Consider the following 27,316-nt stretch of genomic DNA (forward strand, 5'->3'; position numbering starts at 1 on the left):
ATACCTGACTGATTTGGTTTCTCTTGTAGGTGTCTTGGCTTTTTAATCCAACAAGAAGTGAAATAACAAGTCTAGATAGTGGAAATATAGATGACATTTTAAGTGAGTACTTTGAATCTTGGTTTTTTGTTGTTTTTTTTTTACTTTGCACAGTGTACAGACTATTTGTTTACAGTCACTTACCTGTGAGAATCTTGCGATATGATTACATGAATATGTACACCCTAGCTCTGAGAATATGAATTGTAATCTGCATAGAGGTTTTAGTGCAGACAGCTAACTTAACGCATTGCTTAACAGATTACTTCAGTATAATTTAAATGACAATTTGAAGTGTCTAAGAAAAATACCAAGTGTCTTGTTTGCAGATGAGAACTTTCAATTATAAATAGCCAGAGCCTGTCAGAAGAGTGTTTTAAGAGCTCCCAAAAAATAGCAGCAACTGAAACCCATGGCAGTGGGTCATATTAAATGCCTTGCTTGTTCAGCTATTCTTTTTCTCAGGTTAAATGCTGTCTTGATTTCTAGTGGCTCATAGAAAAGAGACACAAATTAGTATTTAAAGTACTTAATGTGTCTTAAAGTAAACAGATGTGTCTTGTCTAAAAGGATGCCATTTGTTGGTATCTAATTGTGTTTGTGGAGGGGGATGAGGGAGAGGGGGAACAAAAAAAACCATGTTGTTGCAAATACATTCATAAAAATATCCTTTTTAATTAGAACTGTTCAAAGGAGGTATGTGGTTTTAATTTGCCTTCGACTGCAGGATTGCTTTGTGTAGTAAATGTATTTACAGTTTTTGTCTAGTCATGCCTTTTTATATGCTGAAAAATGTAGAACCATCCTATGAACTATGTGACTGCTGCCATATGATTCAAATATTTGTTACAGTTTTTCTTCAATATCTAGTCCATTACTACTAATAAAAATCAGTTTACAGCATGGTTATTCTGTTGTGCAGAGATCACAGTTTATTGCTAAGCAGGAGGTTTTAAGTGCATGTGTCTTTCTGATTTTGAAATCTTTTTTTACTTTAAAATATTGAATGGAACATTATTTTGCTGCCTTATCCCTGTAGTATTGCATTTTTTTCAAGTGTTTTCCTTAGCTCTTTAAAGGGGGAATTTAAAGGTTTCTCTGCCACATTTTGCACTTGTATCCAGTATCTTAACAAATAAGACAGATGTGGAGCAATTTGCACAGTCAGCCCACATGTTGTCATTCCCCTAACCTGAACAGCTAACATTTCAGCTTTTAACTATTTCTTTGAGCGCTTGCAAATACATAATGTTTAAGAGGGATACTGGAGTACAGCTTCTGAATTTCAGTATCTTCATTGTAAATTCAGAATTTTGTCTGATGTGTTACTTATTTTTTATCTTATGCCTTAAGAATTGTCATATTTAATGTGTAATATATCCAAAAAATGCTAGACTATAGGCCTCCTTCATCACATTCCCACCTGCTATAGATTATATTTCAGCTAAAATTTATCCTTGTATTTTTCTAGCAGACTGTGAGCTCAGTAATCTAGAAATACTAGCTTTTATATTTTTATGCATATTTTTTGTAATCTTGGATTAAAATGCCAAGAACTTTGCCTCACAATGTGACATGTTGTTCTTTTCTTCTTTTCTTCTTCCCTTTCTAGACAATGCAGATGTTGCTTTAGTTAATTTTTATGCGGATTGGTAAGTTACAAAAGTTTCTTTTGTTTGTTTTTGTTTTTTGTGCTATGTTTAAACTTGTCATTTTGAAAACTGTTTGGCAATAATATTCTAATTAAAGATACACTGGTATGTTACTTTCAAACTAGATCTTTCCTGTTAGATTTTATTTCTCTTGTAGTGTGTGTGTGTGTGTGCGCACGCGCATGTGTTTGTCTTGATTACTTTCCCTTCTGCTAGGACCTTTGTCAGAGAACAAAAGGTTCTGTGGTAATAAGGAATAATTTGTTTTATGCTTCTTTGTTTGGGATTTCTTGCTGTTGGTTTTTTTTATTTTTATTTTTTAACTCATAGCAAGACAGGTTTCATTAAAGTTTTTGATTTTTAGCGTAAGTTTGTTCAAAATATTCCTTTTTTATTTTTAACTTTACTTTGTTGATCCCCTACGTGTGTACTAGTAAACAAAAAGCATGACATTACATTCAAAGAATTCAAATTGATCTCTAATGGAAAGCCTTCCAGGTGGAGAACTGGAGAATTGAGGATTGTCTGTTCTTGTTCAATATCTCCATCAATGACTTGGATGAACAGATAGAGCCCACCCTCAGCAAGTTTGCTGATGATACAAAGCTGGGGGGAGTGGCTGACACACCGGAAGGCTGTGCTGCCATTCATTGACACCCGGACAGACTGGATTAATGGGCAAAGATAAACCTGGTTAAGTTTAACAAGAGCAAGTGTGGAATCCTGCACCTGGGGAGGAATAACTGTGCATCAGTACAGGTTAGGGGCTGACCTGCTGGAGAGGAGCTCTGCAGAGGGGACCTGGGGGCCTGGTGGACAGCAGGTTGGCCACACCAACAGTGTGCATTTGTGGCCAAGAAGGCCAGTGGTATCCTGAGATGCATTAAAAGGAATGTGGCCAGCAGGTTGAGGGAGGTGATCCTCCCACTCTGCTCTGCCATGGTAAGGCTACATTTAGACTACTGTGTCCAGCTGTGGGCTCCTTGGTTCAAAAATGGTAAGGATTTCCTAAAAGGAATCCAGGAGAGGGTCACAAAGATGATAAAGGGCCTGGAGTCTCATTTCATGGAGATATTCAAGACCTATCTGGACATGTACCTGTGTGGCCTTTTGTAGGGAACTTGCTTTAGTGGAGGGTTGGAATTGATGTTCTCTTAAGGTCTCTTCTAACCCCTGAGATTCTGTGAAACTTGAGCAAGTATAAAAGGGAAGATGTGGGGTCAGTCACTGTGAAAGACATACTTAGTGGGAACTGTTTGATTGATTTTTAACTCGCCTATAAAATTAATTTAAGTGCCCATACTCCATTTTTCGATAGTGTTAAAAGTAATGTTAAATGTTTTGTTCAAGCATTAGTATTTCTAAAAGAACCTTTTAACAATAAGCAAATGAGTAAAGTATTCGAGGGAAATAAAATAAATTTAATATGCAAATTAATATTGAAAATGAGGTCAGAGAAATAAATCACTTTCTCTGTTCCTTGTTTAAATTGAATTTGGGTGTATATAGCTTTATAAATTAAACAAATATATAAACCAAGGTAATATTGTACTTTAAGTATTCCACTTGCTGTTCTGCTTTGTGAGCACAAAACGCTGACTGTCAGAATCAAAGGTCATCGAGCAGATTAAAGTTCTGATTCTTTTCACCTCTTTCACATTCCGTGTATGCGTAGGTCTGTATGGTCAAGAAAAAGCAAGTGCACAAATTTAAGATAAAGTTAGTTTGCCTTTACTGATCATTCATTCTACTAATAACTCATTTAAATTGATTTTTAAAAGTGATCATTTAATCTTTGCTTAATGATAGATATTAGACCAAATTTAATTTGTTTAGTAACCTTTGCATAGGTCTCTGTAATTTTATAGACAATTTTTGTTTTCAATTTGTTTGTACCTCTTCAAATTCTATTGACCTGAGGAACAGTGAAACCAACAGAATTTTTGAGAGTAGTTCTACTACACGGGAATGTAGCATATTTGTTGCCATTGAAAGGGTGTTTTTTGTTTTTTTTTGCTGAAGGCAATCTACAGAAGGTTAAAAATTAGTGTTCTCGTGCTTCCTGTGATCTAGGGAAGATAGTATTTTAAAACTTGATATAGAAAGACAACGAAAGTCCTGGTTTAGGTCTCTGTTAACACAGCCCCTGCTGCAGTCCCTGCTGTTGTAGAAGTTGTCTAAGCTTGCAAGTTGATTGCTATTATAGTAGGCTGTAAATTTAAAATATGAGAGCCTCAATTAGGATTGTTATATAGAGACATTCAGGATTAGACTCCTAATGTTGTGTACTGTCAGCCTATGATATAACGTGAATTGAATGAGGACAGATGTGGATGCACTGCTGTAATGGTGGAGGAAAATGAGGGACAAAGAAGCCATATGTAACATATACATGCTAAATAAATGTGGCGTACAGTTGTTGTGGCCAAAGTCAGGTCTGTCTTGGGAGATGAGCTTCAGCCCTGTTTGTATTTTGAGAGGAAAACCTTCCTCTGTAGTTGGAATGTTTGCTGCCATGCGCCAGCCTTCAGAGCAGGCTGCTTTATTGCAGGTCTGCTTTGAGGTGCTGCTCCTTGAGGTCTTGTCCTGATGACTTCTATGGTGCTGTTATGACTTCAAGTTAAAGTTCTGCTGTGTGTTTGGAAGAACAGATTAAGTTCTTTTACTGATATGTTAATGATGGTCTGGTGCACTAGTTTGACCTTAACCTCCCCAAAACCACCAAAATGTCTGGGGCCTCATTTATGAACATCTACAGCCTTTTTCATGCACAGAAGTAGAAGATTTTCATCAAAATCTGGCATGGCTATAAGGATCCCATGGAATTCTTTTGTCTATTGTGTTCATAGTAATGTAATAGCAGTCTGTTTAAATTAGACATAACTTTCACCAAATTTGAGCTATAATGAGCATTACTTACATGGTTAACAGCAGAAGTTGTATAGTTCTTTCTCTGATATTTCTTGAAAGTGATCATAGATGAATACTCAGATCTCAACAATGCAAATTTTTTATTAGATCTTTAAAGCTACTTGTCCAGGGATAATTTGGGTAGAAAAAGAACGATGAGCGAACTTTCTGAATATCAGAGTCTATTTCCTAAAGACTTAGTTGATTACTGTTGTTTCTTAAATTGATAAAGCATGGGAACACGTCTTGAATTATGTATTCTTCTAGAATATATATTTTTTCTGCCTGAATTATACAAATATTTCCTTAATCTACAATTAAATTTTTTAAAGTTAGTGTTTTGAAATTGTAACCTTACGTTTTTTTCCACAGGTGCCGCTTCAGCCAAATGTTGCATCCTATTTTTGAGGAGGCTTCTAATGTAATTAAGGAAGAATACCCAGATAAGAATCAAGTAGTGTTTGCTAGAGTGGACTGTGATCAGCATTGTAAGTAGATCTCAATTTAGTTTTTCTGTGATATCCTGCCAATAGAAAGCAGACTAAGGTGTGGTGGGACCTGCTCCATCATTTAGTCCAGAGGCCATTGCTTGTGTGTATCACAGAACCTCTTCAAAATTTGTCAGGGCAATTTCCAGTGTTGCATTTTCTTTTTCTCCATAGATGTGCAATTTTTATCAGTTCAGCCTTTCTTGTTTATTGAGTGAAAAAGGGAGTGTAATTACAAAGCAAACTGGCCAGGGATCAAGAAGCACTGGTGCAAAACAGCCAAGAAAAAGGAGCGATGGTCAGCATGTGTTTTGCACAGCTGTTTTCTCTAAGAGTTGTAGTGAACTGCAAGCTGCCTTTTGTGTACTTGGTAGTTTCAGAGCTGTTCTCCTTTGCTGTTTGTACACATGAAGGAATACTTGTTTATTTTGGTATGTTCCCCTAAATACATGAAAAAGATACTTATTTTATTATCATATTAATCCCAAATGTTTCTTGTTAATCTCGTGATAAGTAAAATGTAAGGAACATCTGTTACCTACTGACAAACAGATGGGTAGCACTGAGATTATTGTGGTGATTTTCCTAGTGCAAGATTTGCTTTGCTATTCTGTACTTCTGGAAGAGCAACATTTGCCCAGTAGTTTATTTATGGAAGTTTAGGAGTCCTAGAGTGTAGTGAAAGTTACCAGTTGGCCTCAAATCCCAACAAAGGTTTGGTTGTTCTTGACCCTAACTATAATATTTAGTCTTTACAAAGTTGTTAGTCTGCAGGAAGAATCCTACTTGGAAAGCTGATGAATTTCTGTTAGTTTGTAACGTGTCTTTGGGATTTACTGCTGGCCTGACTTGTGTTTTAGTGCTCCATTTCAAGTACTAAAGAGAGAAAGAACATGGAAAAAAAAATTGCATCTCTGTGAGAAGTAACTGATCGCATTTACTTTTTTCTTCTCTCATGTTGGTGAGCTAACTGTTTTGGTACTAGAGGGAATTTTTCTCTTGAAGTATCTTTGGTCTCTTGCAAATGTAAAAGCCAGTAACTTCAGTTGAGCATCTTCCATTAGCAGCAATTTGTGCTCCATTTTGTATATGTATGTGTAGGCACCCAACAAAACAGAACTCCTAATTTGTGCGATTCAAGATCATAAAGCATAAAAACACGTTTAAATAACTAAGCAGTATCAACTTTTTTAGCTGAAGCTGACTTTTCAAACTGTTAGGAGCAGCCAGAGAGATTTTTGTCCCATCCCAAAGATCTGTAGGACCAGATCATGACCGTGGGAACCATAAATGCATCTGGGATTAAATCCTCCCCTACGATAAGTGTAGTGGGCTAGATAGTTACATAGTTATAAGGCAGCCAAGAGTTATGATCTCTCTTTTTAGTACTGGAAGATTGTGATTCTCTGTAGTCATTTTGTTCCTAATTTAATAAATAGATGAACATGTCTTCTGCTGCACGAACTGTAAAATGTGCAAATTAAAAACAAAATTCTATCATAAAGATGAGTCTTTTTCTCCCAGTAGCACTGCCTTTCTGAATTAAAATAATAAGGCCCTATATGTTGTTCCTGGTTTTCAGTGTTTATTTGCTAGTTACAAACAATGGGACGTCTCATGGCACACAGTTATTGGTTATATCCTAACAGTGAAGTATTTTAACTCTATGATTTTAATCTATGCAATAGTTTTTACTATGCTTATCCCCACTGAACCATCTATACTACTTTATTAAATGTTAGAGTTTAGATTATTATCTTGTTTTTGTTTTGTTTTGTTTTCTCCTGTTTTAGCTTTTTTTCTGTGTTTTAGCAACACTAAAAGGTACGTGCTAATATTTTCAGGGTGTTTATGCCTGCAGATTTCATTAGTAGCTGGCCATTAAGATGATGATCTGGAGATGGTGGATTATTTGCATTACAAATAATCTGTTTCTTTTTGAAACCAATGCTCTGCAGGGAACCCAAATAGCTGATTTCAGGACACTCAGAAATAGCTTTCAAATGGTCAGCTAGGCATAGATACTTTCCATTTAATGCACTATTATTGAAGCACTCTGCAGGTCCCAGCAGCTCACACCAGCTTCTGAGGGCAAAGCAAATTAAAGAGAATTATTGATGCGCTGCCAAACGTTTGATGCTTAATGACAAAGCCAGCATTCTGTCTGCTCTTATAACCAATATGAAGATGTTTTTTTGAGAAGCGATAGTTGGCGACAATGTGATGAAAAATACAAATTCTAAATATTAACGCATAGAGAGGTTTAATTTATCAATATTCTGGGAAGTGATAATAACTCAAATGTGTACGTTAAGTCTTTAGGGTGTTTTTGCTCATTAAACCAGTGTGGAAATTACAGTAAAGGTAAATCTGTTGAGACAAGTTCTTTGTTTTCAAGACTTTATCTTTTTACAGCTCATAAGTATCTAAGGTCCACTTCATTTCTTGCTGTTAAAATACAAAGTCATTTTGGTGTGCTGAAATTAGTAATACTTATGCTAGAGAAATTATACCTTTATTCTAAGCATGTAATACCTAGCAAGTGACTTTCCTTAGAATATTATAAGAAATCTCTCTGCATGTGTGTTATTACGAAGGTTTTACTTTCTTTGTTGGGGTTTTTTGTTGACCTTTAGGTGGTTGTGCTTTTTAGTTTTTTCTTTGTGTTAAGCAGCAATGTTAGAAACCTACTTCATGCCATCGAATTACTGTATTTTTCTTCTCCTGTAAATAGTGAATATTGCAGTACAGAGGGACTCATGTTTCTGGAGGACTGTGAATAGTTTCAGTGAATTAAAAATTAGGACTTCTGCTACAGAATTCTTATGAATTAAAATATATACTGTACTGTTATTTCCTTTTACATAAAGTGGTTTCTGGCTTGAAAGATTAAAAACAAAGAAAAAAAAAAAAAACCAAAAGAACTCTAAAAACCAAAACTGGTTTGAATCAATTCTTTGTACTTCAAAACAGAAAACTTCTTCTCACGGGTGGGATGTTGAGAAGTGTTTTATTAGGCAGACTCCGTAGGGAACTCCTCTTCCTTTGAAACATGTTAGTGAACTGCTGGATCTATGCTAATGTCAGTCTTAAAAAAATCAAGTAAAAATTACCTGTATTGCTACTGTGCTTTTGTTAAGCAAAGTAACTCAGTGTGATAAGGTTTGAGGTTCGTAAATGAAGGAGGACTGAAGTTAAATGAAACTGTAAACAAATATACGGATTTTGTTGTGTTCCTGCTATTTCAGCTAGGAAAAAAGTCTGAAAGCTGTTTTGGGATAAAATAGAAAAAAGTGGTGGTAGTTTGGGAGGCTTTCGATGGCTCTCCTGAGGAGAGCCATTTTGTTAGACTGTAAGAAAAGGTGATGGATACCTACTGAGGAGGCTCTGTTAGGAATAGGCAAGGCTGTTGTGAATGCTCCTTTGCAGTAGAAGGTGGTGTGAATTTGCTGTTTCTCAGCTTCTTAGTAACTGAGTTTGATGTAGAGCATCGATTGCTTTTCCTGTACCTGTTTAGGTTACCAGTATTGTAGTATCAGAGTAGGATGCCAAGTTTAGGTGGTCCCTTGAGGTCCTTTCTGCTCTGTTTCATATGAATATTGCCAGGTCTTATGACTGTGTACAAGTCATGAGAGGAGTGCTTCAACAGGAGAGAACTACTGTGAAGTATTTCATGATACATCATTAAGGTGAATGTAGTGCCACATCCCTGAAAGAGTGGCAAGCAAAGAAACTGTTGTAAGTAACTTTAATAAAGAGGAGAAAAAGCTTGGGATCATACTCAGATTGTTGTAAGTGATCCTTTTGTAAGAAGGAGCTTCTAATCTTCATCATCAGTAGGAGTCTAATTTAATTGTATGTCTTCATGCTGTGTTTCAGTATGTTCCCTGCACATTTATTTTAATTTAGGAATCGTGGACTTTGGATTCTTAGTGACGTGATCGGATGTTCTAGCTCAATTCTTTGAATGGTGTATTGTGATCTTAACCTAGAGTAATGAAGTCTGAAGCCATCTGAAAATGAAGTCATAGGCTGCGTGTGTGTGTGAAACTGTAGCTTAGGTAATATGTGAAGTTCTTTTGAAAATTCTGGCTTGCCCCCACCACCGCAGATTTCATCATTTCTTTGAGTGGAGGAATATGTGACACTGAGCTAGAAATGGCTGGCGATGCAAGACAAGTTTGTACCTCTTAAAGAAAATATGAAGTTATAGCTGGAAGGGGAGATTTGGTTTGGTTTTCTTTAAGGAGATTAACCCCATCTATCTCTTTCAAGCACTTTTTTTTTTTTCCATCAGGAAACAGTCATAAGAATGTCTGGAAAATATTTTAAAATTTAGGGGTTTACTATAACTAACGTGATCTACAAATGAATTCAAACAATATTCCATATATTTGCATTGTGTATTTCCAATTTTAAAGGAGTATAATGTTGTAGTTGGTCGTCTTGTGCTAACTCTGCCTGTATCAAATGCCAGAGTTTAATGAAACATTTAAGATTTACTCTGTTTGACTTGTGAAATAGTTTTTCATGTACTTGCATTTATATTCTGTGAAAGGGTGGCTTTCAAATACTTCCTTGTGTAGAGCTATCATCTCTCTGTGTTAGTTCAAATACCAGTATTCATGGAATCTCATTGTAATTTATAAAGATCGTGCATTACGAAGCAATGTTCAAATTCAGTGTTGGCAGTGGACGTTCTATTACTGTTAATTTCTTTATACAACTTCTTCCCCTGATGAAGATTCACAGCCCTAGGGACTGAAATGTCTGTTTTGGGTAACCTTCAAGACCTCCTAAGATGAGGATTCTGCAAGGCATACATCATCATATGACAGTGGAAGTATCTGAAAGAAAAAGTTGTGGAGGGAAGAAATGAGTAGTCTGGTGTTCTCTGGATGTGGAGTTTTGTAGCATAAGAAGTCTTGAATCTCAGTGCCTTTATGAGAGGCTTGGATGGGTAACCTTGATACGTAGGGCTCCTTGTCTTTTATCGAACCCTGGTCAAATTAGAATAAACTGCCAGACAGTCAGACCAAAGGTCCTTCTATGAGCAAGAGAGAGGGAGCAGATGCGATGCCTGACTTGCCTATGTTGTTTTTCTTCTGATGAGCAAATATGAAGTGATGCCTCCAAGGATGTGCTTATGAGGGTATCATAGAACGGCTTGAGTTGGAAGGGACCTCAGGGATCAAGTTCCAATCCCCTTGCTGCAGGTAGGGTAGCCACTGCTAGATCAAGTACTCGATCAGATTGCCCAGAGCCCCATCCAACCTGGCCTTAAACACCTCCAGGGATGAGGCATCCAAACCTCTCTGGGCAGCCTGTTCCAGCACCTCACTGCTCTCTCTCCTGACTTCTTGGAGGCTACTCTTGCATACTGTAACTAAAAAGTACTAGGTTTGGAAAGGAGGAAAAAATATTGATCTGACACTTCATAGTGAATATGTTGGTAGGTAATTAATCTTTTCTCAAGAAATTAGTGAATTTTGGAGATAAAAATATCATTGCCTCAATTTTGACTACAGTTAGTGCCTTAAAAACTCTGATAGGATATCTAAGAAACTGCTGAAATCTTTTCTCAATCAAAATTGATAGATTGTACTTTGGAATATTTTGCAGTATTTTGCAGCGAGGCAAAGCATTAAGAACTGGGCTTAGCTGCTAAACATTCTCTCTTGTAGTTTTTTTTTGTGTGTGTGTGTGTGTTTTTGTTTTTTTTTAGTTCTTTAATGATGTGTGACTGCTGGCTCAGAGGTTCCACTTCTGTGTGCATGTACAGATGTGTAACATACCGTGCTTAGTGTTCTTCTGTATTGGTCCACTTTTTTTCTGAATTGATTTTGTAGCGGATATAGCTCAGAGATACAGGATAAGCAAATACCCAACACTGAAGCTCTTCCGGAATGGAATGATGATGAAGAGAGAATACAGGGGCCAGAGGTCTGTGACAGCAATAGCAGATTATATCAGACAGCAGAAGAGCAATCCTATTCGGGAGGTCCAGGATTTGGAAGAAATTAATACTGTTGATGTAAGTTCAGTTTCCTTCCTTCTAAGCATAAGCATGTGAAAGATAATGTACTCAAAAAACAGTTTTACTTCTTGGGGGTTTTTCCATTCAAAAATGTTGAGTGATAATTTTGAACTAGAACTAACAACGTTAACTCCAGTTTTACAAATTATTCCAATATAATCCCTCTTTCAACTGCATTAATCTTATTATGGTGACACTACTACCAAATTACTTATTTTAATTTTAATCATTTGGAAATAATCTTGTATGTGACAAAATGATAATATTTCATTATAAAAATACTCATAATGATGTTTCTGAATATTAAAATCTTTTAGTCTTTGTATTAATGTGCATCATTTGGAAAGAAATGTTTTGCATACTTGTTGGTTAACTGTTGAATAAATAAACAGCATCTCTATATTTAATATCCTTGTGGAGTATTGGCAGTTTCTAATAATTTGAGATAACTTACAGTGCAATCTTTGTCTTTACAGCGCAGCAGACGAAATATCATTGGGTACTTTGAGCAAAAGGACTCTGACAATTACAGAACATTTGAAAGAGTAGCAAATATTTTACACGATGATTGCGTATTCCTGTCTGCCTTTGGGTAAGTTTGTTTTTTTAATACTTCAATTGCATGACTTCGTTACTGAAATTATGTGAATGAATTGTATACAGTTTAATTAATAGGACTTCTTAAGTACTTTCAGTGCATCATAACTAAAGAGATTGGGCGTTCTCAGTTAAATTCACTGAGAAAAGTGAGGGAAGAAAACTGTTCTTCCAATCTGTTGTGAAATCTAACTAGTTTACTTCCTCTTTTTTTTTTTTTTTTGGTCATTATTTGGCAATCATTTCAACATCAGAGGGCTTGCTTGACAGCAGTGTCTGAAAACTTTGCTTCCTTGGAGGGGAACAAGTTGGGAAGAGTTGGGAAAGTTTGGGTTTGGGGTTGTTGTTTTTTTTTTCCACATAAAAATATTAAAAGATGTTCACTGGGGAGATCAGAATAAATTGGAAATGAGTCATTTTCCTTTTCAGTAGCATAATAAAACACAACTTGTTTAGACTCCTTTTTAAGGTACCAGGAACAATCAATTTAAAGTGATTGGGCATTAATGTGAAAGCAGTGGTTTACAGTCTATCCACAGTTCAAGAGCAGGAATTTGTATGGATTATACTAGCTGTTATATCACATACAGTTGGCCTAAAGCTTTTTTGAATTGGATGTAATGAATGAATGAAGAACAGTGAAGACACTGGATTAAGGTAGAAGGGTTAGGGTTTGTTTCATCTATCTAAACAAAACTTCTCAAGCACTTACACCTCTTCCTGTGTTTTACTGGAAAAAAAAGAAAAAAGAAAAAAAAATAGTTTGGGGGCAGAGTATGCAAGTATTTGTAACATAGAGGAGTGTGTGTGGGGGTGGGGGGGGGCTTGGTCTTTTCTTTCATTCCAGTTCCTAGTTATTTATGCTATGACTGTGCAAACAGCCTTGGCCATGGAAGAATAATCAAATCTTGTGAAACTGAGGTTGATCTGTCCAGCACATTTCAAACAATTGTCTGTTATCTCAAATGTGGTGTCTGATGAGCGCAATTATTCTTGTTCTCAGGGCAGCCAGACTGACTTACTAAAAGAATTTGGAATTATTTTTTCCTCCTCAGATGGCTTTTCATTCTTCTCAGAAATACATTTAAGAACTCATTAGGTAGCAATGCCTATAAGGATCTCTCTCCCCACTCTTTGAGTCTGCTAGTCTTTAGTTTGCTTTCTTTCAGTGGGGTCTAATAAGAAGTAGTCTCTCACCCCTGGATTGTTGACATTTGATTGTTGGATGCTATTCCTAACCTAGGTACTATGAAGTTGTTTTTTTTTTTCTTCAGATACAAGCAGTAAACACACACAGTGCGACAGTCAGCCTTTGGTTACTGTAACTTACCCATGTAACTTAGGATCCTGCAGCAGGCTTTTCATTTTTCTCTTTGCCAGACTTCTGTTCCCTTGCTAGCCTGGAGATGTTAGCATTTTCAGGTGAATGAAGCCTTCCAGGCAGCAGTCCTGGAAACTAAATGTTTCCATCTCTGAGTGGCTGCAGTTCTGAGGCTTCGTAAGAATTATGTGCCAAAGGACTTCCAAGGGAGATCCTGGCTCTCTAACAGTGTTTGCTGCTGGGCTTATAAATAGCAGTGTTTCCTTGGGGTACTCCTGGATCAGCTGGGCTCTTTTTCCTCAGCATCCCAGTGGGCCATGGCAGGTGTTTTGGATTTGGTGTGGGCAGAGTTTGTCAGGTATTGCGGTATGGGATATATAATGGTAATGTGAGTTGTCATGTTCAGAAGTCTAGCAAGCCAAAATAAACTGAAAACACTGAGTTCAGCAGTAAACATTAACCAACTTATGTCAGGGCAAACTTGTTTCTTGCTATGTTAAAGTTGCTCTGGCTTCAGGTAGGTACAGTAGCTTGTTTTTAAACTGTATTAATGCTACTTGCACCTTGATATTTAAAGTTACTCTTAAATCAAATGATCCTAACAATTCTGTTGCAGTCTGTGGTGACCATAGCAGTGTGAGCGAGAGAAGAGTTGGAGGCAGCAGGAGGTAGGGAGTATACTGACAGAGAGATACTGCAGTTAGTTTGTAGAAGGAGAGTGACAGTGGGGCAAATCTGAGATTTTTGTAGAAGTGAGGAGAGTAGCTTTGTGCTGTTGTGTTGCAGCACAGAACGTCAAATGCAGAAACACAAAACAAGCTTTCAAAAAATACATTTGTCTTAAGAACTGTTCTAACATTAGCAAGCAAGCATGAGAGGCTAATTTGTTTCCAGAAGGTTCACTTTCTAGGTAATTGCTTCAAGGAGGCATGAAACACAAACTGTAATGTTTCCATTTTTATTGTTTTTAAAAGGGGTATCTGCGAGCATTTGGTATTTTCATATCATGTCTTCACTTTACCTTATCTGAAACAAATCAGTCACAAGTGCAGTTAATGAGATGGAAGAACAGAGGGTCTTTTGAGTCCACAACAGACTTCCCCAACAGCTTCTGTTTCCTACTAGCGTATTGTGAGTTTATGGAGCAATGGTTGGGCAGGTGACTTGGGTGTCTTTGTTTTCTTATTACTGAGGGAAGGATTGATTGGGAAGTGAATGGTTTACCTCAGTGGTGATGGTGATTACAAAAAAGCCTAATTCTGTGTTGTTGGAGTAGTTACATCTGGAATTCTGAAATCCATTCTAAAATGCATGCCTCTAAGCTGGTATGAAAAATATGGATAGGTGTAATATACTAAGCAAGGCATCTTTCACATGTGATGTGAGGAGAATAACTGGATCAAAGAAAATGAATAAAATGTAGGTACTTTAATATAAGCCTTGTGATGTCTTTTTTCTTTGCTCTTTGGTTAATTCAGAACCCTGAGACATTTACTTCTTCTTACAGTGAGATAAACTGAGATATTTTACCTTCTTCTCTTCCCCCTCTGTCCCCTTCCCTCTTAATTAGTCTTCTACAATGCTTCTGTTGAGTCCATATAAGAGATACTGTAACTGGAGAAGCTGGAACACTTATTTAAAGTTCCCAGAGGCTGACATAGTTTCTTTTTAGCCTGTTAAAGAAGGAAAAGAAATAGTTCATTTCACTTTGAGGCATATGCAGCTGGTTCTATTTTGCCAGTGTGATTTATGGCGGGACAGCAAGTCATGGTGGAGGAGAAGAGACCTATTGCAATGGATGAAGGTGCTGAAAAGAGCTTAGTTGAGGCTTGCTTTTCTTATTTTTTTTTTTCTCTCTTATGTTGGATGCAAACCACTCCCCATTTCTTTTAATAAGAAGTGATCATTTTGTGGGAATCTGTTGTGACTGGGATTGAGGAGTAACAAAAAATGACGGAGACAGGGTGTGGAATTCACTGAGATGAAATACTAAGCTAAATATCAAGGAGAAATTTCATATATTCTCCAGGTGTGCACATTACCGAATCATCAGAAATCAGAAGCTGCGCGCTGCAAGTATTCATCTCTTTGACTTTGATGCCTCTACTCCAAACTTCTTATCTCATGGATATGCCTTGCAGCTTCCCTTACTGCCCTTTCATCCAGACAGACCAAGCTTCTTTATCACTTTATGGTTTCTTTAATCACTTTATGGTTTCTTTGAAGAGGACGCATTTTAATTTTTTTTCCTTCCAAATTCAGGAAGATAGCAAATGGAAATCTGATTTTTGCTAACCTAGTTATTTTGTTTGTACCAAGACATGCTTACTGGTTGGTTTGTTGTAGGGCTATTTCAAAAGCAGAGCGATTTAGCGGAGACAATATAATCTACAAGCCACCAGGGGTAAGTGTAACGATGTATTTTATTCTGCTTGTTATCTTTATATGTGAGTATGAGATAATAGAGACTGAACACACAGCCCATTCAGTATTTTGCTGCATCTCAAATTTTAGTTTTATTTCATCACTGAAGAGAGTGAGAATTAGTGAGGGTTGTAGGAACTGGTGCTTCAGAGAACATGAAAAAGATCTGTCTTGTTTGTTGCTAACAATTTGTTGCTAATTAAAAACAAAACCTATGTTAATTTCAGTGTCCAGTGTTTTTTTCCTTAGAAAAGCAAGCAGCTTACCAGGTGTCCAGATACTTTGTGTCCAGTAGAAATCTTAAAAAATAAATAAAAATCAAGGAAGCTCAACATCTGATGCACCTTATTTCTCAACACAAATGACAATTACTGGCTATTTTCTGACTATCACTTGCCTGTCTTACATAGCTTAGCACACTGGGGAGGTAAAAGCTGTTCACTTAATCTAAAGGAAAAGTAGTAAAGCATGTTAACAAACTGTCATAGCTGAGAATAAAATCATTATGGAAGAAAATCTGCAAGACTTGATTTTTAGAAACATAATATCTGAGCATATACTCCTTTCTCAAACTTGATGCTGGGAAGCACTTTAGGAAAGGAAAACACAACCTCTAAGGGGAAAGAGAGGTTGAAACAGTTTCCTGCAAAGATGTTTTACTGTTGTCTAGTTTATATGGCATATCTGAATCAATGTATGCTTATTCATGCCCGCAGCTTGGAAAACTCAAACCGTAGTTGCATTTTAAAATGGAAGCACTGAATTCAGGGTTACAACTCTAGTAAGCAAAGAAAAGCTATTATTTATTCCAATCTTTGGAAATGCAAATATAAAAGACAAGTTGCAAGACCTGCAGGTTTTTGGTTTTTCTTTATGGTGAGACTTTATAACTGTCAGCATGGAGGAGCTTAATATCTGCATTGGGTATGCATCTTAATGGCTGAGGTTCTTTTAGATACTGAAGAGACTATTTCTCTACCTGAAGTCAGTTCCTCTTATCTTAGAAAGTGGATTGCAAAAATGATCATATTTATTTACTTACAGTTTTTGTTATGTAGTTTATGGAGGTGTTGCATGCACAGCAGTTGAATATTTATGTAAGATTGGATTTCAGTATTTACGTAGGCATTGTCGCCTTTGTATTGGGTCAGTAGCAATGTCACTTTTACTATTTCTCAACTAGTATTTTTCTTTTCAACAGGAGAACGCTCCAGATATGGTGTATTTGGGCTCCCTAACCAATTTTGATTTGATTTACGCATGGACACAAGATAAATGTGTACCTCTTGTTCGAGAAATTACATTTGAAAATGGGGAGGTAAGAATTTTTGCTATCTTTCTCTTTTTGAGATTTCTTTCTCAGAACCAAAATGGGTCCTGAGGTTTTTAATTCATGCATTGCAACATCTGTATGCTTTGTTTTTTACCAAAAATAGTTGTTATGTATTGTCTTTTCATTGTTCTGGAGCTTTTCAGTTAGACTTGAAGAGGAAAATTTGTGATTTTTTTTTTTTTTTAAACCACTAAATTAAAAAGCTGTAATTGTGCATATGGATTGTATACAAAGTGCCTGAGGGTGGACACAGACTTTAAGAGTGTACACGTGTAAAAATGTGTCTTTATGGGTGAGTTTGTAACACCTTGGGTAGATTGTATTATTCATGCAAAATGCAGATGTTACGGGGAGATATTGACTTGCTTTAAAATTCAGAGATAAGCAAAAAGCATTGATTTGGATCTGAATAATGTTTCTAGTCAAGGTAGAAAATATCCACATCAGTATACTCACACAGAATCACAGCATGGTTGAGGTTGGAAGGGGCCATTTGGAATCATTTTGTTCAAGCTTTCTGTGTTCATGACAGCTAGAAAGAGTAAAATAGCTGTGAACTTTTAAATATAGCCAGTCAGCATTTAAAACATAATAACTTAGTAGTCGGACATTTTTTATGTTTCAACCATGTCCAGAGTATTGTGTAATAAGTAAGTACCTTAACAATCATTTAACCATCTCTGGAGCTGGATGCTTCTGTGAATTTTAACAAAAACTGTGTGATGGCTTTTGGCGGTGTGTTTAAGCACCTTCTTTACCTTTTTATGTTCACGTGTCCTTTTCTTGGTTTTCTGTTTCTAGCTGTAACATGGGATTTGCATGGATACTTTCAAACTTCTTCTCGTTATCCTTTCAATGCTTTTCTTTTCTCTATTTTTACTCTTCTTTTTCACTTGTTCCTAATTCTCTATGATTATTCTTTTGTAAAATAGAGGGAAAAACAAACAAGTAGCTAGCTTACAGCACCTCAAAGGAAGCACTTGTTCATAGCCACAACATCTGCTATAAACTCTGGCGAGGTTTGTAACAAATTGCAGTGTGTGGCCCTCATTGGATTAGAAACCAAAGAATCAGTCATGTGATGGAAGAATACTTTGTTCTCAGTTCACTTCATTTCTTAATTGCTTTATTGTGAATGGTCAGTGTGTATAGCACTGATGCCCTAGGCATGCAGAACGCTTGATTTGGCTGAATAGGGTGGGGTGCACAAAATATTTGAAGTCCAACTGTCTAGTCAATACTGCTAACTTCTGTTGGGAAATTCTGCTAAAGAAATATTCATTCTTCCTTTGTAACTCAAGCAGCATGTGAAAGATGCCACATGTCAACATATTTAGAACTGCTTGATAAGATTTTTAGTGTACTTTTCCCACGGTAAGACTTTTGGATTTTTGAAGCTTAGAAGCCAGAGTTCATCGCTGTCTGTATCACACTGTGCTCTGGTTTTTCTGCTTGTTCCCCCAACCTTCAATTCCTGTTTTCTTAGGTAAATATTTTCTTAGGTAATTTCCAATTTGACATTTTTGCCAAGCAGCATTTGTTTAAAAAATTCAGGGCTGCCGTTACCCAAACAAATATAAATGCTATACAAATAGAAATTGTTTATTATTTACGTGGGCTCTTAATGTATATTGCACAATATACATTATAAAAATACAGTATAGTAAAAATACGGAATTGAAGAACTAGTAAAGTTGGAAAAGACCACTAAGATTATCTTGGCCAACACCACCATGGCCACTAACCATGGCCCTCAGTGATGTGACTATTCAGCTGTGTTTTTGATAGTAGAACACTTTAAGATACATGCAAACATTCCTACCGGGGACTTAGTTTTAAAAATGAGAATGAACAGATGTGATTAGCAGTTGTTTTAGAGATTGGTTGGGAAGTTTTGGCTTTGCCAAGAGCACTGAACTAATGAGGATCTTTGGAATCTGCGCTTAAAAGACCAAGCCTTGGCTTGATGTGCAGGCTTGCTTGGAAAGACAGTGATGTCTATTCTGTGTTCTCTAGATGCAACTGGCTGCATAGTGTTGGGGAAATTTATTTCAAATTGCTGCAGATAGAAAGTAGCTGAAGAAACTATTAGCCTTGGTGGCAGAATGAACAAGTGTCAGTCATCTTTCACAAAAAGTATGGATTTCATTTGGATACAGAACAGAATAAAAGAAATAGCAGCACTTGCTTGTGTATCAGCTGCACGAATGAAAGATAGGCAAGGCCTTTGGCATTTTTTTTGATAAACAATTATTTCTTCAGTTGGTCTCTACTAAATTGAATGGGTGGTCCACTAAAAAAGTCACTTTTTAAGCATGCAAATGTATGTAGTTCATGCTTTGTGTTGGTTTGAAATAAAAATCCTGAATAAAATATTTAAGTAGTTCATACACTTATCTGACCTTGGAGAGAGATCTTTAGAAGGTACTTAGGAGGTAAGAATGCATTCCTTCAGGGAACTAAAGCCTGCCTGAGCAACAGAGATGTTGATTTGTTTGTCACCTTTAGTAATGTGTTAGCTAGGAATTGACGTTACGTACGTTACAGTTGAGCAGTCAGGACACACTTACAGCCATGTCATTAGTTTCTGCTTTGTTTGTTTGTTTGTTTGTTTCCTTGGGAATGCTTAAAGATGCTCATTCGTGCTCTTAGGCAAAATCACCAACTTAGGATATGAACCAACACAGGACGTGGTCCACTATACATACTCAGCTTTCATTTAGCACTCATTCCATATGGTGCTATTCAGGCCTTATTGCTGTTTCTATGAAGATGTGTTTTGAGAATCGGACTGTTTCTTTTGAGCAATTATTCCATTGCACATGTATCCTTTCCTAAAACGTTGATGATGAAATACCCTTATCCTTAAACTGCTGCATGTGATAAGGGGAAGGAAACATGGTTAACTGTGTCAGTTGGGTGTCTTCAATGAAAGGTCAGCAGTTAATATCCTTAGTTATGTTGTTTCAGCTGTTTCTGAAGCAGGAATCTCACCGGCTTTGAAAATTGCTGGAATCGCTCAAGTGTCTTTAGGAAATGAAAGAAATGTAATATATCTTTTGTTTTCTGTGCAGGAACTGACAGAAGAAGGCCTTCCTTTCCTCATACTTTTCCACATGAAGGATGATTTGGAGAGCTTAGAGAAATTCCAGCAGGAGGTTGCACGACAGTTAATAAGTGAAAAAGGTTTGTACCAACTTGTTACTGCTGGAACAGTTTTTTAGTTGTTTTTTTTTTCCAGATGAGCTCAATATAGAGTGAAAGCAAATGTCCGAGTCCTAGGTTTGAGTTTGTTTTTTTTTACTTCTTGACAGTGAAGATTGACTCCTCTAGAAAGGATTAAAATAGAAACACAATGTGTTATTAGGTAACTATTTAAGAAAGCCTTCTTATCTAGATGATTTCCAACAGTTTGAGAGGACTTTAAACAAACTTCAGTTTGTATTGTGACCAAAGCCACTTTCAGGTAATTTGTTATTTTAATGTGCCTTGTTATTTGAATCTGTTTTCAAGTTTTGCATGTTGTATCTATCTAATGTCTCTACCTTTGAACTATTTATGGAATTATATAGAGTTTCAGGATAATAAAAAAAAATCTTAATATGGATTTTTATCTGCTCACAATTTTAAGGTACAATAAACTTCCTGCATGCTGACTGTGACAAATTCAGGCACCCACTCCTCCACATTCAGAAGACTCCCACAGACTGTCCGGTTATTGCCATTGATAGTTTCAGGCATATGTATGTCTTTCCAGACTTCAATGACCTGTCGTAAGTATTTTTTGCTTTGAGTTCATATTGAGAACAAAGGAAATCATGTTATATTTTAAACAGGATCACAATAGGAAGATGAGTAAGTATGGAATAGATAACACTGCCTGCACATAATTCAGTGTGATATGAATCCGCACTGCAAGAAGGACATGGAGGTCATGGAGTGGGTCCAGAGGAGGGCCACTAAGATGATCAGAGGACTGGAGCACCTCTCCTGTGAGAAAAGGTTGAGGGAACTGGGCTTGTTTAGATTGGAGAAGAGAAGGCTCCAGGGAGACCTCATTGTGACCTTTCAGTACTTGAAGAATATGACTGTTGATGAGGGTGGATAGTGATAGGACAAGGGGGAATGGTTTTAAACTGAGACAGGAGAGGTTTAGGTTAGATATTAGGAGGAAGTTTTTCACACACAGGGTGGTGACACACTGGAACAAGTTGCCCAAGGAGGTTGTGGATGCCCCATCCCTGGAGGCATTCAAGGCCAGGCTGGATGTGGCTCAGGGCAGCCTGGTCTGGGGGTTGGCAACCCTGCAAACAGCAGGGCGTTGAAACTAGATGATCATTGTGGTCCTTTTCAACCCAGGTCATTCTGTGTTCCTATGAATGGTGAAGTATTAATGTAAATAGAGTTCATTGCATTGTGCTAGAAGAGGATCTTGTGCTGGATGCTTCTATTCTTTCAAAGTTTTGCTATTTTCCTTAGTAGTTAGGTATTTAGAGCCTGACATGGTATCTGCAGTGGTGCTCTTTATGTAGCTATTAACTTGAAAATTTTTAGCACACGTAGCATCTAACCATTGTTCTGCAATGATTATTGTAAAATCCACCATGTGAGAATTCCCTGTCTGTTGGTTTGGTTTTTCCTGCTTTGTGATTCCAGATTTCCTGCATTAGTGTAGCCTGGAGCACTGGCAAAGAAATCTTTGTTGACTGAGTTTCTGAAGTTTTCCAAGTGCAGCATGGGAAACAGCTGATCAGTGGCATATTGTTTCGATAAAGTGTGAGAGAGAAGTATCAGGGTGTTTTAGTGAAATACCACTTTGATAATTCCTCTTTACGTCAGCCCATCCCTTCATAATGCACTGCCTTGAAAGCAGCAATAGGAAGCAGATGTTTAGTTTCCTGGGCTCAGCTGAGGAGTAAAGGTGGGTACATTCTATCTTCAGGGACCTATAGGAGATCTTCAGGTCTTTGTCTTCAGGTTGTGCATTAAACTCCATTTTCTGTCTCAAAAGAGATAGCAAGCAGTGTATATGCAGGTAAGTGTGTTGGGTAGGAATCTAAGCTTTGAGACTTAAGCTTTTGCCCACTCTTGCTTTTAAAAGCTTAGTGTATTTTTATTATAGATCACTTTGGTTGAAGCCAAAGATTCAAAGCTAATACTTAGCACACAAGGTGAATGTTCCAGCAGGCATTTTTCTACCTGAAATGTTTATGCTTGGAAGGAGAGTTTGGTCCCAGCTTCTCTTTATAATTCTCCACAGGCTTCTTCTGGAAGTGTGGTCCATCAGTTTTATGGACCTGTAACAGTGCTTTTCAGACATCTAAAGCTATGCGTGTTGAAATCCTGATTGTGACCATTTTTGTCCTTTTTGTTCCTTTTTGTTCCTGAACATCAGAGAGAAAATGTGGGATATTTGCATTTTGAAAGCACTCTGTATTGTCACTTTTAAAACAGTCCTAAAATAAATCATGCTTAGACTTTCATGTTGCCTGTTTTATGCATCCTGTTTCTGGTGTCAAAATATTAAAAGGTACTTTGCTTTCCTTTTCTTTCCAAACTGGCCCCAGACTTCCACTTTTTGCCACCAACCAATAGTGATTGGATACCCACACTTTCAGCGCTGGCCCACCAGAAGATTTCTCTTTGACTTGTAGCATTGCTGTCCTCTTTCAGGAGTTGCATGTTGAAGAACAGCTTTTCCAGAGGCAGTTCAGACCATCTCCAGTATTTTCTCCTCCTGCTTTGGCCACTTGGCCCCGTTCAGCTGGCTGTTGGAGGTGGTGACAGGGATTGTTCAGTGGGTTGGTTGTAGCTTTTCAGAGAGAACTGGCTGAGCTACAAGGTGCTGAATGCCCTCGCCGCATTAAGAGAGAAGTTGTTGAATGGGAATGCCTCCAGCAATGTGGTTGACCTTTGAGAGCTTAAAACATTCCAGGGGCCCAAGGAGCAGCAGTTCTGCTGTTTGAGCAGCTGGGCTGGAATGAGTATCCTTCTCTAAATCAGCGCTAACTTCCAAATCTTGTTTGAGAGGGGAGGAGGTCCCTTCAAGTATCACTGCGCTACTGGTTAGTTACAGTTACCAGCACTGCTGCTCAGATACCCTCTGACACAACATGACACTAATTCTTATCCATAGAATTTAAGGGTGATCTGGAGTGTTGCTGGTAGCAGCCTCTCACCATGCTTTATTCTGCTTTCCTAAATATTGGTATATTGAAGGATTCTTTACAATTCCTGCCTCTATTCATAAATTATCTTTTGATTGTTTATATGATGATGCTCACATTAGTTTTTTATCTCACTTTTAATGCTTATTAGATCAACTTGCTTTAAGCTTCTTAGTCTATTTGACATCTCCCAAATAATTCTGGATGCTGCAGTTTAGCATACTTGCTGTGGGTGACAGTAGATGATTACAGATTAGATTTAAATTGATATCCTCTTAGTGCTTATCTCTAGTGTACGTGCAGTTACTCAGGCAGTAGAGAACCTTTCAAAGATGTTTTGTCAATATTGCTACCCAACTGTCATTTGTATCTGTAAACTGTGCATTTGGAGCCTGCTGTTCCCTCTTACATGATGGTTAGTGGAGAGCTGAAGCAAGTATACAATGAAGTTATTGGCTAGCACAGCTCTGTGGGAGTTATTGAAAAGATGAAATACTTGCTGTGTTCTCAAGAGACGGGAAAGCAAAAGAAGCTGGTAGGATGTCTTAACCAACCACTTGCTTTCTGTCCTGTACTAATCACTTAAAAGTAGGCACAGTGTGCCAGATGGCCAGAAGTTGGCTACTCTAAGCAGTGCACTTTGTCTTCTGTGTTTGGACTTAACTTCTTATGTGGATATTTGGTTCATTTGTTTCAGAGTTCCAGGTAAACTGAAGCAATTTGTACTAGACTTGCATTCTGGAAAACTGCATAGAGAGTTTCATCATGGCCCTGATCCAACTGATGTAGCACCTGGACAGGTAAGGTTACAGAAAATACATTTATTTTGGCCATTTAATAAAGACTTTTTTCCCCTCCTTGTTATAGGTGTACTTCTTAATGCGTATATGCTTTTAACTCCGATCACCTAAAAGAGCAGAAGTTGTTTCTATTTTGCTATTTAACCAAAGCTGCTTTTAGTTAAAGGGAGAGAGAACATTAGGGGGAAACAGACTCCTATTTGCACTGTGTAATGGAAGAATGTAAGAGTAGCTGTTAACTCCACTGAAAGGTCTTGGGCTAGATGGTTGCTCTGAGCTCATAAAGCTGCTCTTATTTCAGTGAGGAAAACTGATTTTATATATATAGCTGTAGAAGTAAAATAGATCATTGTTGCTCATACAAGACACTGAGGGAATGCTTCTAAAGGGAAACATCAGTTGACTGTTTTAATTATTTACTTGTGGTCACCAGTTCAAGCAGGAGGCAGATTAGTAGAGCGTCAGTGAAAGACTGATAAGCAGCAGCAGGACTTATTACTTTTATTAATGCAGTTAAAAAGCAGCATTAATAGTGCTCACACGCTGCATTTGTCAGTTCAGATTCCTGTTGGTTCTGCTCAAAGACTATTATACTCTGTATTTATGTGCATGGCAGTCATTCTTGGGATCTTTTCAGGAAGAAAAAGGAAAAGGATCTAGTAGATCCTTCTCCAGATACCTCATTGCTTTAGTTCAGCCTAGCAGGAGGCAGCAAAGAAAGGATGTGGTTACCAGCTCTGATTCCCTCTGCTCAGCCCCATCCGTCTGTGTGTCGGCCTTGTATCTTCATGATACACCCTTCTGCTCACATGCTTGGGAAAGAGTGTAAGTACAGGTCTGTCAGGCAACCTTCTCAATACTTCAGGCCCTGTCTAAGGACATACTTGTTTTTGGATACTGCTTTTGACTTAAAAGGTTTATTTTCTAGGAGTTAAGGAGCTGTGTTGGTCTTAGAGGACCCTTGCCTGATATTAGAGCCCCTTGGGCTATCCCAGAACCCATAGGTCAGAGATTGTTAAGGCCCCTTGTCCTGGTTATCTATAGGGTGGAGTAAGGATGACTCCATGCTGAAGATGTTGAGCACAGCCTCCTGTTGTTCTGCTCAAAGTTAACAGAATGAAAAGCAGAAAAGCCCTGGAGGAGGGGCAGGGCAGTAACATATAATGCAGGAGAGGAGGCTGGACCAGCAGTTGCAAAAGCCTGCAGATGGTTGAGCTGGGAACTGTTCCCAGTACTCTCCAGCCAGGTTGTGAGCGGCTGGCCTCGTAGCAGAACTGGATGTTAAGATCAGGGTTGTCTCCGATGCTAGAATACGCTGAACTCCTTCCTGTGCCAACACTCCATGCACAGGTTGTTCAAGTAAACTCAAATTGGCATTGGGTTTTCTTTAGAGAAACAGCACTGAGGCTTGTGAGCAGTGCTGGTAGCAGTGCCAGGTAGGGCACTGTAAGGCTCTGGGAGCAGAGGGTACCCATAGCTGCAGCCATTGGGAAGGAGCAAGTTGGCTGTGCTGTGCAACAGGAGGCAGGAGGGGTTGCCTTGGGCAGGGTGGGGATGACTGATTGCTTCTGAATGTTATGATGACTGACTGTTTAAACATGAAGGCTGAATTTTTCCCATTAGCTCCTTTAGCTAGTAACTCCCTGTATTTCTCAAGAATTCAATGAGCAACTTGAATTTAGGTCAGTGGGAGGAATGGCAGATGTGGTTGAGTGGAGCTGGAGACTGAGGCAATCAGCTTAGGGCTGGACATGCGTGGAAGCAACTGCAATGTGTTGGAAGCTTGGCCAGGGTGGAAGGAAACCTGCTTATTTGCTGAGTTCTGCTGTGTATCTAGGCTCAGGCTCACTGCGTGGAGCTGCGGACTAGCTTGTCTCCTTTCTCCCTTGAAAAATGCACCCAAAATCCAGTGTCCTTCATTTGTTTCCTTTCTCATCTGTGTATAGTATGCTTCCAGCACATGGAAGATGTGCAAGCCTGTGCAATGGAAGTACTGGACATAAATTAAACTGGAGGCTGCTGTGCTGTGTCATTTGTGTCCCTTGAGTTACGTGTGTTTCTTTTAGTTTTTATAGGAAATTAATTTTAAAGTATTTTGGCAGCAACTGCGCTTTTGCCCTGGTGTCTCAAAAATGAACACTCAAACCACAGCACCTTCAAAGCAAGTGGTGGGCACTCAAGTCTACAGTAGGGTGCATTCAAAATACTATTAAATCACTCGCGTAGAAACTTACAGGCTGACCTTTCAGCTCTGCTAACAGAAGGATTGTCCTTAACTGATGGTACTTAATTTGTGTCAGGGTGTTTATTCACCTGCTTGGGCCTTTGCCCGTTGGTTTTCCAATGAAAGCTGGCTGGTTGTGCACACCCATAACTGTCTGTGTAGTGGAGGGGACTGATCATCACAATGAATCTAACGTGCACTGTTACTGTTCTGTTTTTCAGCCAATTCAGGATGTAGCCAGCAGCCCGCCAGAGAGCTCCTTCCAGAAACTGGCACCCAGTGAACATAGGTACACCTTATTGAGGGAAAAAGATGAACTTTAAAAACTTGAAATAATCTTGCAAGCCTTTCAGACAGCAGCATTGACTTCCATGTGGTGGAAATAGTAAACCTATATTTTCATAATTCTACGTGTATTTTTATTTTGAATAAACTGAAAAAATAATTTTTTTCTTCCCCAGGCTTGTAAATAAATTGATTTGGTGGGTCCTTCTGTACAGCATCTTTCCAACAGTACGTTCCTAACTCTCTAGTAAAATGCCAGAGACCCATCCAGACACTTGATGTAACAATTCTGTAAAACTTTTATAATCCAAATGAAGGTATCCCTGCCAGAGACATGCTGTTAACTTGCACTATCCCATTCAATAGGATTTTGGGGTTGTTTTCTGTGTAATCTTGGTAGTATGTGCTTTCTGTTCTTCTTCATGTGAACAGCTCTCCTGGTAACCTATTTCTTTGTCACATTTTTCTCCAACTTGAGAGGGTCTTCTATTCTGGATACTTGGGAGGGGAATAAATTAAAGTTTTACAGAATCTTGTGTGGTGCTTTACTGGGTCTAAATGTTTGAGCAGTTCTGATCATTAAAATACTAAGTGAGGAAAGGTGAAGTTGTAATGATAATGGCTGCATTTTGCATGGTAGGGCTGTGTAGGCCGGCTCATCTGCTGGAATGATGATATGGTACACACAGTTGTGTTAAAACAACACTAGTGTTAGAGACACTTCAGAGCAGAAGAGGAGTAGGGCAGACAGACAGACAGCACCATGACTATGCAAGCGTTAGCATTCCAAAATGTGATACTCTCGTGTGGCTTTTCCCTCATTTGTTGCACACTCTAAATTTTGCTCTGAAGAAGGAATTATTATCCTTGTGGGCTTTTCTGTTGTATATAATGCAAGAATATGGGCTTATCTCAACAAATGTAAAAGCTGCTTGGTGAGGTGAACATAAAGAAACTGTAAGATGTGAAAAACACCTGTTAATTCTGGGGGCATGGCTGGAGACTAATTAGTTCTGCATTTGCACAGCGCATGCTGTGA

At 38.0% G+C, this 27,316-nt stretch overlaps 1 protein-coding gene and 1 long non-coding RNA gene across 2 annotated transcripts; one reads left to right on the forward strand and one right to left on the reverse strand.

The window, feature by feature from the left end:
* ERP44 (endoplasmic reticulum protein 44) lies at positions 1 to 26,813 on the forward strand. Its single transcript, XM_010708622.3, has 11 exons — positions 1 to 102; positions 1,652 to 1,691; positions 4,974 to 5,089; positions 10,939 to 11,123; positions 11,603 to 11,718; positions 15,391 to 15,448; positions 16,670 to 16,786; positions 19,876 to 19,987; positions 20,433 to 20,574; positions 23,666 to 23,768; positions 26,214 to 26,813. Exons 3-11 carry the CDS (start codon positions 4,990 to 4,992, stop codon positions 26,313 to 26,315), a joined length of 1,035 nt encoding a protein of 344 aa, XP_010706924.2. The 5' UTR covers positions 1 to 102; positions 1,652 to 1,691; positions 4,974 to 4,989; the 3' UTR covers positions 26,316 to 26,813.
* Positions 14,458 to 19,064, reverse strand: LOC109366689. The gene is made up of 2 exons (XR_002113197.2): positions 17,258 to 19,064; positions 14,458 to 14,717 (listed from the first exon to the last, which is right to left on the reverse strand). It is a non-coding gene; the product is annotated as an uncharacterized LOC109366689 (long non-coding RNA).
* Positions 26,814 to 27,316: the final 503 nt, after the last annotated feature.

This window comes from Meleagris gallopavo, chromosome 3 (genome assembly GCF_000146605.3).
Source record: "Meleagris gallopavo isolate NT-WF06-2002-E0010 breed Aviagen turkey brand Nicholas breeding stock chromosome 3, Turkey_5.1, whole genome shotgun sequence".
Lineage (NCBI taxonomy): Eukaryota > Metazoa > Chordata > Aves > Galliformes > Phasianidae > Meleagris > Meleagris gallopavo.